We start from the raw sequence: 14,312 nt of genomic DNA on the forward strand, positions 1-14,312 counted from the left end.
AAACTGAATTATTTCAACAGGCCTTTGGTACCTGAACCAGGAGAAGACTGCCACCCTACACTACTGAGAAATTGTGATCACTACGGGATCACTGTTAGTAAAGGATGATCCCGCCTAGGTTGTTGCTTAACAGCACCATTAAATGTTTTTAAAATGTTTTAAAAAGTTTTAATTGTATTTATTGTTTGAAGTTGTTGAACTGATCGTTAGCCGCCCTGAGTCTGCTCGCGGAGAAGGCAGGATAGAAATTTAAGGTAATAAATAATAATAAATAAATAATAATAAAATCAATTCCCCTGGAGAAAATGGCTGCTAGGGAGGGTGGACTTCACAACACTGTATCCCTGCTGAGCTCCCTTCCACTCCTAACACCCCACCTTCCATCCCCAAATCTCCAGGAATTTCATCACCAGGGCTTTTTTTGTAGCCTGAACTCCTTTGCATATTAGGCCACACACCCCTGATGTGGCCAATCCTCCAAGAGCTTAGAGGGCTCTTAGTACAGGGCCTACTGTAAGCTTCAGGAGGACTGGCTACATCTAGGGTTGCCAATCCCCAGGTGGGGGCAGGGGATCCCCCGGTTTGGAGGCCCTCCCCCTGCTTCAGGGTCGTCAGAAAGCGGGGGGAGGGGAGGGAAATGACTGCTGGGAACTCTGTTATTCCCTATGAAGATTTATTCCCATAGAAAATCATGAAGAATCGATCTGTAGGTATCTGGGGCTCGGGGGGGGGGGCTGTTTTTTTGGGTAGAGATACCAAATTTTCAGTATAGCATCTAGTGCCTCTCCCCAAAATACTCACCAAGTTCAAAAAAATTGGACCAGGGGGTCCAATTCTATGAGCCCCAAAAGAAGGTGCCCCTATCCTTCATTATTTCCTATGGAAGGAAGGAATTGAAAAGGTGTGCTGGCCAGAACTCCCTTTGGAGTTCAATTATGCTTGTCACAGCCTTGATCTTGGCTCCACCCCTAATGTCTCCTGGCTCCACCCCCAAAGTCTCCTGGCTCCACCCCCAAAGTCTCCTGGCTCCACCCCCAAAGTCCCCAGATATTTCTTGAATTGGACTTGGCAACCCTAGCTACATCGGGAAGGGGGGTGGCCTAATAAGGAAAGGAGTTCCTGCTACAAAAAAAAAAGCCCTGTTCACAACCCAGAGCTGGCCACCCTATGCAGAGGTAGTTGCACCATGCTGCATTACAACTTCTAATCATGTGTCTCTTCGAAGCTTTGTTTGTCAGTCTGAGAAATGGTCTAGCAAAAGAACGTGTTTAGTCCTGCTTCTGGAGCAATTCATATTTCAAAGTTCTTGTTCTTATGGTTGTGCTTTTAATTAGCTATAGTTAAAAGTGCAGCTATTAACACTAGAAAGCTGGGTTGCTGCAGAAGCCGCATTTTATGCTGAATATCTTGGCTTCCAAGTCCCTAGTCCTTATGACTGCCCCTTTTATCTGTGGCTAATTAAGAGGCCATCCAATAAAGGCCACGCACTGGAAAGCTGAGTTAGTCAAGGAATTGAATTTTGTGCTTCTTCCTTTCCGTTTTCTTATTGCTAATGACATGAATTAATTTTCTTTATGTCTAATTAAAAGGGACCAGGCTATCACAACGAAAGTGCATCGTGAGCTGGAGCAGCAGCCGCTGCTCTCTGTACCTGGCGTAAAACACCAACGTTGAGGGCTCTGGGCATTTGGTATTCTGCAAACACAGAAAAAGCAGAGTGCTGATTTCGTCTTTTAAGAAGACACTGAGAATGTCAGTGCAAATCTGTGTTCCCAGCTTTGTTATGTTGTTATGCTGAGCTATTTCAGAGAGGATGACAGTAGCCCACAACATAGCCTTGCCATGGGATGATGTGGGGAAAAGCTTTCATAGGTTATAAGCATCTGCTTGGTTGCCATATTTAAGATCCAAAGCCTGGAAAGAAACACCTGGACTCCTCCCATAGTTTGTGGCTTGGCTTGTTTGCTTGAGTTCTCTATAGTTCATTTATTTATATCCTGCTTTTCTTCCCATCATGACTTAAAGCAGGGGTGGCGAAACTGTGGCTCAGGAGGTGATGATGATGGTGATGATGATGATGATGATGATATTGGATTTATACCCTGCCCTTCACTCTGAGTCTCAGAGTGGTCACAATCTTCTTTATCTTCTTCCCCCACAACAGACACCTTGTGAGGTAGGTGGGGCTGATAGAGCTCTCCCAGATGCTGCCCTTTCAAGGACAACCTCTGCGAGAGCTATGACTGACCCAAGGTGCAAGTAGAGGAATGGGGAATCAAACCTGGTTCTCCCGGATAAGAGTCCACACACTTAACCCCAACACCAAACTATCTCTCGCTGAGCGATATGACCCAAACATTTTACTGTGTATCACATAGTCCTTAGAAACACCCTGGTCCCTGAATGATTTTTTAAAAGGTCTCTGTGAGAGCTATGACTGACCCAAGGCCAGGGCTTTTTTTGTAGCAGGAAGCCCTTTGCATATTAGGCTACGCCTCCCTGATGTAGCCAATCCTCCAAGAGCTTACAGACAGTAGACCTTTTTTTCTGCCAAGGGCCATATGGATATTTATAACATCATTCACGGGCCATTAAAAATTATCAACTTAAAAAACAGTGCTCCGCCGAGGGAGAATGATTCAGGCTAGCAAAATTAATGCAAATAATTGTTTTTCTATTTGAAGTCATGTGGGGAGAGCCTAATCTGGCCCACACACACACACACACACACACACACACAGTCCGCCGCCCTAGGCAAATGCATAGGTCCAGAGCTTTTTTGTAGAAAAAGCCCAGCAGGAACTCAGTAGCATATTAGACCACATCCCCTAATATTAGCATATTCGGTCACTCACTTATTAGCATATTAGGCCACACCATCTGGGATAATCAAGTGCAAACTAAACTGTGACAGTAACTTTTCCAGGACCTGCAGCAATTCTGGCTGAGCAGTCAGGCCCCAGGGAGACTGCTGCACAGTACATTTGGGCCAAGTGATCCCTGCCTGGCCCTGGGGAGGCTGCTGCACAGCGCAGCTGGGCCCCACGATCCTCGCTGGCCAGCCAGGCCCCAGGGAGGCTGCCACATGGCTCAGTTTGGTCCAGCAATCCCTGAGGGCCACACCAAGTGGCCTCGAGGGCCGTATACGGCCATTGAGACGGAGGTTCCCCACCCCTGCAGTAGACCTTGTAAGAAGAGCCCTGTAAGCTCTTGGAGGATTGGCTACATCAGGGGGGTGTAGCCTAATATCCACAGAAGATGATATTGGATTTATATCCTGCCCTCCACTCCGAAGAGTCTCAGAGCGGCTCACAATCTCCTTTACCTTCCTCCCACACAACAGACACCCTGTGAGGTGGGTGGGGCTGATAGAGCTCTTACAGCAGCTGCCCTTTCAAGGACAACCTCTGCCAGAGCTATGGCTGACCCAAGGCCATGCCAGCAGGTGCAAGTGGAGGAGTGGGGAATCAAACCCGGTTCTCCCAGATAAGAGTTTGCACACTTAACCACTACACCAAACTGGCTCTCCTGTAGGAGTTCCTGCTACAAAAAAAAAGCCCTGCCCAAGGCCATTCCAGCTGGTGCAAGTGGAGGAGTGGATGAATCAAACCTGGTTCTCCCAGATAAGAGTCCGCACACTTAACCACTGCATGAAACAGGTTAGGCTAAAAGAGAGAAGGTAACCGGTCCAAGGTCACCCAGCAAGCTACCATGACAAAGTCAGAATTTGAACTCCCAGAAACTAGCCTGACACTCTGACCGCTGCACTGTATTGCCCTAATGACTATCCTCTGGTCCAGTGGAGAGAACAAGCTGTAGAGTCCTGTGTCATTTCCATCCTGCTTTCCCCACCACATTGTGGAGTGGTTTGGGGCCATCCTTGACCTCGCGTATCGCAAGATGCGGCTTATTGGCAATTGCTTTGTCAGAACAATATGCAATAAAAGAAATTACATGCAGCAGTATCTGGATTGATACACAGGAGGCAAGGTTTGGAAATGTTGTTTACCAGCAGCATGGCCTCCATCCAGGAAGCTACAAGCGGCCCCCTCTCCTGCCCTCCCATCACTCCACAGCTCAGTGAAAAACCAGAAATCAAGTTGTACCTTCGCCTTAATGGGGCCCTCGGGAAACTACTGGAACTGGGAGCCATCCTTGCCCCTGCCCTGTCTTGGCAAAAATCCATATCTAGCTTGCGAGAGTAACTCCCTGAACACTGTCCTTTGCAGAGCATCTGTTCTCTGGCTGGGATCCAAGGCTCCTCTGCTCCGTATTTTATTTATAAGTGAACCTTTGAGTCCGTGTAGAACACCTGTATCCAGGGGGTGGGAGGCACTTTGCAGAAGAGAAGAGAAGCATCCACGTTGCACTGCCTGCTCTGAATTGGCAGCCGCCCTCACGCTGGCTGTCGTCTCCGTTGCTTCTGCAGTTAGGAACTTGTCTCTTTGTCGAGCTTTGTCGAAGGGAAGCAGCAAGACGCAACAGGTCAAGATGCTGGGATCCTGGGAGTCCTCCGGGGGAACATTAAGGCCGCTTGTTTTTCACTTGCCAGAAGGGATCCTTTGATGGCGTTGGAAATGGCAAATATATCGCCTGTCGCTTAGATCTGTTGCTGGATATATCTGTTACTGGATATATTGCCAGTCACTTGGATCTGTTACTAACTGCTGTCCCTCCCCTCATATTTATTAAAAGTCAGAATACCAGAATATGCATTTGGCATTCTTCAACTCGATCTGCTTTATCCTCCAAGCAAAGGTGGCGGAGTCCGCACTTCATCAGGACTCTGGGTTTTGTTACAGTGGTGTTGGCACCTCATTAAAGAAAGCGAATGTATCTGCAAGAAACATTGCATCATGCAGATATGCCCTTTGAATCAGCCAAGGTGCTTACTCATGAATAGGCTCGTTCAGGGTTGGGCGTTCCAGCTTGCTTTAACAGACACCTTCCTTCTAAGTTGGCACAGTTGGGAATAAGAATCCAGCCTTGAGAAAGGTTCAGCCCATTGCAAAAAGTGGACCTTGAAAGGCAATCAGACTGCTCAGCTATAGCAGGAGGGAGGGAAGGGCTGTGGCTCAATAGGAGAGCATCTTCTTGGCATATAGAAAGTCCCAGGTTCAATCCCTGGCATTTCCAATTAAAAGTTCAGGTAGTGGAAGATGCAAAAGACTTCTGCTTAGTGCCCTGGAGAACAGCTACCAGTCTGAGTAGACAGTGCTGACTTTGATAGTCCAGTGGTCTGATTCAGTATAAGGGAGCTTCATGTGTGTTCAATAAGACCATAGAAGTTTAGGAAGTTGCTAGAGTGTTGACCTTGAAGTCACTTCTGTCTATGCAACTGGAAGAGATGTTGCTGTGGTTGAGCAATACCTAGCCCCATTTCCAAAGCTCCCGGGGGTTGCTGGCCAAGGGCTGACCCTAGTAGGGACATTGCCTGATGAATGAATTGAAAGCTGAGGTAGCAGAGCTGCTGAATTTAAGAACATAAGAGAGAAGCCATGTTGAATCAGGCCAATGGCCCATCCAGTCCAACACTCTGTGTCACACAGTGCCCCTCCCCCCCAAAAAAACAGATGCCATCAGGAGGTCCATCAGGGAGGCCAGAACAGTAGAAGCTCTCCCACTGTTGCCCCCCACAAGCTTTCAAGTGCCCAAACACCTTCATGTATATTATTACCCACTCCGTATGGTAGGTGAGAATTGTTATGACCATATTACAGAGTATCACTGCCCCAGACAGAGAGAGTAGGTAATAATATACATGAAGGTGTTTGGGCACTTGAAAGCACAGTATAAATTATAAATATTGTGTACTTAGTGAACTAATCAATTAAATATGTATGTTTGTACATATATGCATAAAACAATGGGTTGGATCTAACCTGCTCTTTCACTGACCTAATTCCTCTTCTTACATATGATGAGTTGGATCTGGCCAGTGTTTTCACTCACCTAATTCCTCTCCTTACATATAAAAGGTTGGATCCAGCCAGCTTTTTCATTCACCTAATTCGTCTCCTTATTGTAGCTCACATCCACATGGCTTTTGTCCATGATCCCCAGCATGTCTTTTGACTGTGCCATCGGAAAAGCTGATTGGATCCAACCCAGTAATCCTGAAGATGGCATTACCACCTGGAGTTTTCGTCTATACTTGCATTCAAAACAAGTAATATCTTTTAAAAATCTGCTGCTCTGTAAAATGGAGGTGGGCTTTTTTGTAGCAGGAACTCCTTTGCATAGTAGGCCAAACCCCCCTGATGTAGCCAATCCTCCAAGAGCTTACAGGGCTCTTAGTACAGGGCCTACTGTAAGCTCCAGGAGGATTGGCTACATCAGAAGAAGAAGAAGAAGAAGAAGATATTGGATTTATATCCCGCCCTCCACTCCGAAGAGTCTCAGAGCGGCTCACAATCTCCTTTACCTTCCTCCCCCACAACAAACACCCTGTGAGGTGGGTGGGGCTGGAGAGGGCTCTCACATCAGCTGCCCTTTCAAGGACAACCTCTGTGATAACTATGGCTGACCCAAGGCCATTCCAGCAGGTGCAAGTGGAGGAGTGGGGAATCAAACCCGGTTCTCCCAGATAAGAGTCCGCACACTTAACCACTACACCAAACTGGCTCTCTACATCAGGGGTGTGTGGCCTAATATGCAAAGGAGCTCCTGCTACAAAAAAAAAGCCCTGGGTTAACCAATCCTAGAATTTTTTTTCTAACTCCATTTAGGACTGGCCTGTTATTGATGTTGCAGTTTTTACAATAAATGAACCTGCAGTGGTTCAGGCAAGGCTAAAACAGGGCAATTTTGTGATGGGGTTGAAAGAAGAGAGGCAATTGGCTACTGATGTGTGGGGATTTTGAGCCATAAAAATGGCATGGTAGACCCTAGGAAAGGAAGGAGATTGGCTGAGAAGCAAGCCTCCCCCCCCACACACACACCCCCATCAAATGTGGACATATACCATAATATTTATTTATTTAATTCAATTTATATCCCGCCCTCCCCGCCGAGGCAGGCTCAGGGCGGCTCACATGCTCATGACTATACATGACTATAGACATATGATAAACATAAAACAATTTAAAACACAGAGATTAACCATTCAGGTGCTATGATCTTAATTATGTTACCCTGCTTCTCTAGCTAGATGTTCTCCATAGAGCAGATCTTAATGGTCCAAATGTTCTGTGTGGAGCAGATTGAAAGAGGTAATCCAGATATTTTCGGATCGCTGTAGTAGCCGATGATCTAAATTGTGAATGCCTGGTGGAAGAGTGTCATCTTAAAGGCCTTGCGGAACTGTACGAGCTCTCGCAGGGCCCTGACCTCCTCAGGGAGCTCATTCCACCAGTGTGGGGCTACTACAGAAAAGACCCTAGCTCTAGTTGACATGAGCCTGGCTTCTTTAGGGCTGGGGATCAAAAGCAGGTTTTTTGAGCCAGACCAAAGTGCTCTCCGGGAAACATACGGGGAAAGGCGATCCCTAAGGTAAGCAGTCCCTGGTCATATAGGGCTTTGAGGGTAAGAACCAGCACCTTGAAACGAACCAGGCATGCACTGGGCAACCAGTGCAGTGCTTTTAGCACCGGTTGGATGTGCTCCTGTAGGGGAAGACCTGTTAGCAATCTGGCTGCAGCATTCTGCACTAGTTGCGGCTTGCAGGTGTGAGACAAGGGCAGCCCCATGTAGAGGGCATTACAGTAATCCAATCTTGAGGTGGCCGTAGCATGGATCACTGTCACTAAGTCGTTGCGTTCAAGGTAGGTGACCAGCTGCCTTACTAGCCGAAGATGATAAAAGGCTGATCTGACAGTAGCTGCCACCTGGGCCTCCATATTTAAAGAGGGATCCAGGAGTACCCCTAGGCTTTTGACCATGGGCGCCAGTGTAAGCGGCACCCCGTCGAAGGTCAGTAATAGGACCTCGGATCCTGGACCGCCAGGACTTAGGTTCAGGACCTCTGTGTTCGTCGAATTCAATTTCAGTCGACTCTGCCTGAGCCACCCTGCTACAGCTTGAAGTGCCATGGACAGATCTTCCAGGGAGGAGTTGGACTGGCCACCCATCAGCAGATAGAGCTGGGTGTCATCTGCATACTGATGACATCCCAGCCCAAATCTCTGGGCAAGGGGGCTCATGTAGATGTTGGACAGCATTGGGGAGAGAACTGCCCCTTGCAGCATACCATAAACAAGTGGGTGCCATCGAGACTGTTCCTCCCCTATCGTTACCCTTTGTCCCCAACCCTGTAGGAAGGAGGAGATCCACTGTAAGGCCAGCCCCTGTATCCCAGCATCGGCAAGGCAGCAGTTCAGTAACTTATGGTCAATCGTATCAGTACCGCTGAGCCACTACTGTAATAGACTACTGTATTTGACCAGACCTCTCAAATCACTTTCTCAGGTGTGTTTCATTTCATTGAAACTGTAGGTTTCGGTCTTCCGTCTTCACTAGTTCAGGCAATAACCTGGGAATGGAGCTTAATGCATGCAGAAGTATCTGAGTACTTGCAGTGTTTGAACACCTGAACACATAAATCTGCCTTATACTGAATCAGACACACCAAGGTCAGTATTGTCTACTCAGACTGGCAGCCATTCTCTGGGTATCGGGCAGAGGACTTTCCCATCACCTACTGCCTGGACTTTTTACCTGGAGATGCTTGGCATTGCACCTGGCCACAAGAATAAACAGCTTTAGAAGGTTCATGAAGAATGTCTATCGATGGCTACCTGCCATGGTGGCTGAAGGGAACCTCTGCATTCAGAGGCACTAAGCTTTTGAATCCCAAAGCCAGGAGGCAACATCAGGGGGAGAATGGCCTCTATGCCCTGTTGTTGGCCCTCCAGAGGAACTGGATAACCGCTGTGTGAGACAGGATGCTGGACTAGATGGACCTCTGGTCTGATCCAGTAGGGCTCTTCTTATGTTCCTATGAAGGACTCAGCCTCCATGCCCTACTGTTGGCCCTCCAGAGGAACTGGTTGACCACTGTATGAGAGAGAATGCTGGACTAGATGGACCACTGGTCTGATCCAGCAGGGCTCTTCTTATGTTCTTACGAAGGCCTTGGCCTCACTGCCCTGATGTTGGCGCTCCAGAGGAACTGATTGACCACTGTGTGAGACAGGATGCTGGACTAGATGGACTGCTGGTCTGGTCCAGCAGAAGTCTTCTCACATTCTTATATTCTATATGCAACACAGAGGCTCTTCCACTGAGACAGGGCCCTGCCCTATTTGGAGACTAAGAAAGAAGCACCACCATAAGAATTACTTGTAAACCAGTGTTGCGTACTGATCGTAGTGGTGGCCTAGGATTTGGGCAACTCAGCTTCAAATCCCCACTCTACCATGGAGGTTTGCTGGGTAACCTTGGCCTGATCCCTCCCACACTGCCTGACTTACCTTGCAGAGTTGTTTTTGTGAGACTATAATGGAGGATGGGATAATGATAAGCTGCTTTGGGTTCCTATTGGACTGAAAATCAGAGAAACAGTGATTGGGAGGGGAGACTCAGTGGAAGAGCTTCTGCTTTGCATGTAGAAGGTCCCAAGTTCAATCCCAGGCATTTCCCGTTAAAAGGATCATTCACGGAGCTTTTTTGAACAGGAACACAGTTCTGGCTGGCTTTGTTTCAGGGGGTGTGGCTTAATATGCAAATGTGTTCCTGCTGAGCTTTTTCTACAAAAAAGCCCTGTGTGAAACAGTGGTGATGTCAAGGGTGTGGCCTAATATGCCAATGAGTTCCTGCTGAGCTTCTTTGTAGAAGCAATAGTGACATCAAGGGTGTGGCCTAATATGCCAATGAGTTCCTGCTGAGCTTTTTCTACGGAAAAAAAGCCCTGATCACGCAGCTTGCGATGTGAAAGATTTCTGCCTGAAACCCTCAAGAGCTGTTGCCAGTATGAGCAGAAAACACTGACTATGTTAGACCAAGGTTCTGATTCATCATAAAGCAGCTTCATGCGTTCATGTGGTCACTGAGGGCATCTCTCACAGGAAACCACCATTTTACATTTAGATGATAATCTGTGTCATTCCTTAAAACGTACTACTAGCAAAGGTGGGGCCCAGCAATAAAATGGAGGCCTGTTGGATCGGGTGATTATAGGGTTGGTATACCAGGCAGCCTGTGTGAGTTCCAGACAGACTGGCAGATTTCAAGGATCACAAATGCAGTTAATATCAGGTTGGGCTGTGATGCTGAATCCTGGCGGGTGGGGAGGGGGCGGGGGTGAATCTGTGAATCATCCATGCAAATAGTCCCAACTTGATTTGCTTCCAAGGAAGTGATTCAGTGATTTGTATTGGATATCTCGTGGGAGGGCAGACAAGGTGGGAGTGTAAAGGTGGAATAGTAAATATGTCTGGGAGCATTTAGTCCGAGCACTTGTATAATTTGTCCAACACAGCACTGACCTTTTTTTCCCTTTCAGCCGCAAGTGTACATTGTAATTGCCTTGCTTTGAGGTAAGCATCTATTTTACAGTCTTTTTTTATTATTTTCAACAGCCTCGATAGAGAGTTCTCCGTAAGCATCGCCAGCCTCTAAAGCTGCTGTCCTGCCAGACGATACGAAAAGCGAACTTTCCCCTTTGCGAGAAAAACAAAGCGTAAACAACAGAACTGCCAGAAAAAGGCGACGGACAAGAATTGGAAAAGTAGCCGAAACCTCGAATGGCATTGTCGCTCTGAAAAGTCCTGGTTTGCTTGCAGAATTCCGTCGTGGCGTAGCCTGCCTCAACGCTCACTTCTTCCAGCTGGCCATTGGTGGCCCCTTCCCGCTGCAAAACAACTGCCGGTTGTCATCACTGTGCATAAAACTTTGTGCTCCTGCAAGGGGGACTCTCTGATGTCCTTCACTAAAAGTTGCTTTTCTTCTTCTACTTTTTTTTTAAAGCATGGTTACTACTGAATTATCTTATTGTATGCAGATGGCATGATAGGGAGGGGGGAGAAAGGGGGAGGGAAACACCAGCTCTCGCACACTCAGTAGCAATGTTCACAAAAGTCCTTACACACTGATAGGAATGTAAATGAATCCTGTACATGTTTAGTAACACAACTAAATGTTATCCCCCCGTCTTACTAGGATGGCTTTCCGTCTGTGGTCTCTGCACAGGTGTGCTTGCAGGTATGATAGAAGTTATGGGAATGTCTTTGAGAAGATAACCTGAAATGTTTCAGGGGCTGTCACTGAGATTGTAATCGAAGTGTAGCTCACAACATGTGTGTCTTCGCCAGTTTGTGCAAGGTTGGTTTGCTCACTTGCCTGGAAACTATTTTGGCTCTTTTGGCACTTGATTTACACTGGTAGTCAGATGGGAGCACGTAAGCATCTTTGTTGGACTTGCCATTAAACTGCAAGGAGGCACAGACTTCAGTTGTATTGTTGCATGTTAAATAATAGAGGAAAAGAAAATTATCAAGGTAAAACATCCTCTTTTTTTTGTGAGAATTCAGCTATTTTTGCCATGAAGAAAGATGTAACATTTTAAGAACAGTAGACCTGGTTTTGAAGGGTCTTCACTATATTTGGTATAAATCTATCTTTCCTGGGGCTAGCTGTGAAAAGCCAGTTCTGCAAGTTTGCTGCAAAAGCTAACTTTGCAAAGCACTGATTGGCTAGTGTCAGAAAGTCATTGGTACACCTTTCCTCTCCAGAAGTTTTACAATTATTTTTAATTGCCTGAGAACCTTTGATTATTTCTATCTTGTTTCTAATAAGAGAGAGAAGGTGAGGGATGATTATATAGATCTATATGTGCTTCTTTTTAAAAAATCATTTGAGGACAGAAACCACACCTGAAGCAGCAAGACTGGCAGCTGATCCAGTGTTTGACTTATTAGTTATATTTGTTGCCAAGATAAATTTCAAAGCTGGGATCACACTGTGCATGGGGACCCTACTATGGCCACTATTTAAATGTTACACCTGTCTTCAATCTTAGATGCTGTTTGTTTCCATGGTTATGAGTAAAAAGACTTGGAGGGGGGAGAATGGTCTTCCTTTCCATGCCTATTCCACTTTCTCCTTCCTTTTTTGGTCCTGAATGGCTATGGAAGAATTTTATGGATGACATTGCTGCAACTTTAGGAGACAGTTCTGCCATTGTAGTTAATGGTGAACAGCTGCCAAGGCCATGTCTTTGGAGGACTGAAGCTCTGAGAAGCTCCCCTGGTTGCTGGTTTCTGCCATTGGCTCCAGATTGCCCCCTCCTTCAGACCATGTATGAATTGTCCCCAAATTCTGTTCAGTTGGCAGCTCATTGGAGTCCATGCATCTTTAGTAGGGTGTTGGGGGCCCTCAGAGCATTCAGAAGGGACATCCCTTGGGTTTCATGAAGCTGTTGTGTTTCAGGTCATTTCAAACTATTCATTTTTGCAGATAAATCTCTTTGCCTTGCTCTCACAGGCTATTGTCATAGCAAGAATTGAGGTCAAGCAACACTGTTCCCTTCCAATGTTAACTATAACTGGCTTAAGACTGTTGCATACTAAGTGGAGTATCACTCTCCTCTGTTCGATTTCTGTGTTGCCCAGATGTCACATGTTGTGGCTTAATTTTCATCCTTGACAATGCCAAGAGAGTGTGCTTTCAGCCGAGTGTCTTGCTTTTAGTTCTTCTTGGAAACAGGACTCTTACGTAGCAAAAAGACTTATGATAGCATCCATAAGAAACTAAATGGTTGATCCTGGTAGTTCCCAAACTAAGGATTATGGGAATCAACAATCAGTCCCTCTCCAGTGTGATACGACTCTGCTATTGAGAAGTTTTTCATACACCTACCAGTATAACAAGCCTTTGTATCACGCATCTTGGGTTTCTCGATGCGACAAATAGCATCTGGAATAAGAAACCAGCAGTTATCTGAGTTCCCATGTGGACCTTGATCCACAAATCTGTTTTTCTTTTTTAAAAAATCACTTGCCATTCACGCTGCTGCTTGCATCACTAGTCTAGTTTATGGCAGCAGTTTACGGATTAGGCGAAGCACAAGTATTTGCACGTTTGCTAAACCACAAATCACTTTATTGGTGCATTTTTCAGGGTGTGACATCAAATTCTATAGCTTATCTGGCCTGAAGGAGAAACTGAAGTCCATCCAAATGGCCAACTTGGTTATAACTTGCAATCAAGACAATAAACTATTCACTGAGAAAGGACATCATTTTCTTAATATAGTTGTGAGGTGCTATGTTGGCTGGCCACATTTTTGCTCATTTTAATTGGGTTTATTCATTCGTGATCTTGTTTCTCAGATTTAGTACAGTCGATGGTATGTGAGAGTGAGCCTTTTTTTTTTTTTTTTAAGTGACCCAATACATGACATGTAAAATGTGAAGAGCATCATTCGGGCATAGCGGTACAACCTGCAACAGCTGCCAGATTTGCAGTAGGAAAATCTGTGCAAAGCCAGATGTTTGCAGGGGGATGGGAGATAGAAGGGGAATGAAATGATGTGGCTAAAAGAACAGCACCAGAGAAGTAACTAATTCCACTAGTGTTACACATGATAACTGCTGACAAGTGCTCCTCTAGGGGCCCATGTCTACAACGAGTGCCTCTGATTATTTCCAGTACTAATGCTCTTACAGCTGTGGCGCCTAGTGCTCATTTCTTATGCCCTCCCTCCACATTTTTATATTTGCACCAGCAGCAATTGGTTCTGCCTAAGGTCTCACAGAATCATCAACATAGTTTCAGGTGGGTAGTCAAGACAGAACAAAATAGGAGTCCAGTTTTATTGGCCTTTGGAAGGCTACTGTGCTCCGGTTTTGTGGAATCGTCAGTCTCCCTTGATCGGGGCTTTTTTTTATAGCAGGAACTCTTTTGCATATTAGGCCACACACACCCTGATGCAGCCAATCCTCCTTGAGCTTAAATAGGCCCTGTAAGAAGAGCCCTGTAAACTCTTGGAGGATTGGCTGCATCAGGGGTGTGTGGCCTAATATGCAAAGGAGTGCCTGCTACAAAAAAAGTCCTGCCCTTGATCTTCTGTTTGCTGACTCTTAGCCCTGACATGGAGAGCCCAGGCTAGCCTGATCTCATCTGATCTCCGAAGCTAAACTGGGTCAGCCGTGGCTAGTATTTGGATGGGAGATCTCCAAGGAACATCAAGGTCATGACATGAAGACAAGCAATGGCAAGCCGCCACTGAATGCCTCTTGACTTGAAAACCCGACTGGGTCGCTATAAATCAGCCGTTACTTGATGGCAAAATTAAAATGAACTCTTGCCTTATGAAAATTAAGAGTCCTGCCAGGTCAGATGGAAGGTCCACCAGGACCAGCAAGCTGTTTCCA

At 46.2% G+C, this 14,312-nt stretch overlaps 1 protein-coding gene across 2 annotated transcripts in view; it reads left to right on the forward strand.

Annotated features, from left to right (window-relative positions):
* SAMD12 (sterile alpha motif domain containing 12) overlaps window positions 1–11,441 on the forward strand; it is a 309,305-nt gene extending 297,864 nt beyond the window's left edge. For both annotated transcript variants that reach the window (XM_060243285.1, XM_060243287.1), the window contains exon 5: window positions 10,518–11,441. In XM_060243285.1, coding sequence (XP_060099268.1) covers window positions 10,518–10,540 — 23 coding nt within the window. In that variant the 3' untranslated portion in view covers window positions 10,541–11,441. The remainder of the gene's footprint in view (window positions 1–10,517) is intronic.
* The last annotated feature ends 2,871 nt before the right edge of the window (window positions 11,442–14,312 follow it).

The sequence above is a fragment of the Heteronotia binoei genome, chromosome 7 (assembly GCF_032191835.1).
Source record: "Heteronotia binoei isolate CCM8104 ecotype False Entrance Well chromosome 7, APGP_CSIRO_Hbin_v1, whole genome shotgun sequence".
Taxonomy (NCBI): domain Eukaryota; kingdom Metazoa; phylum Chordata; class Lepidosauria; order Squamata; family Gekkonidae; genus Heteronotia; species Heteronotia binoei.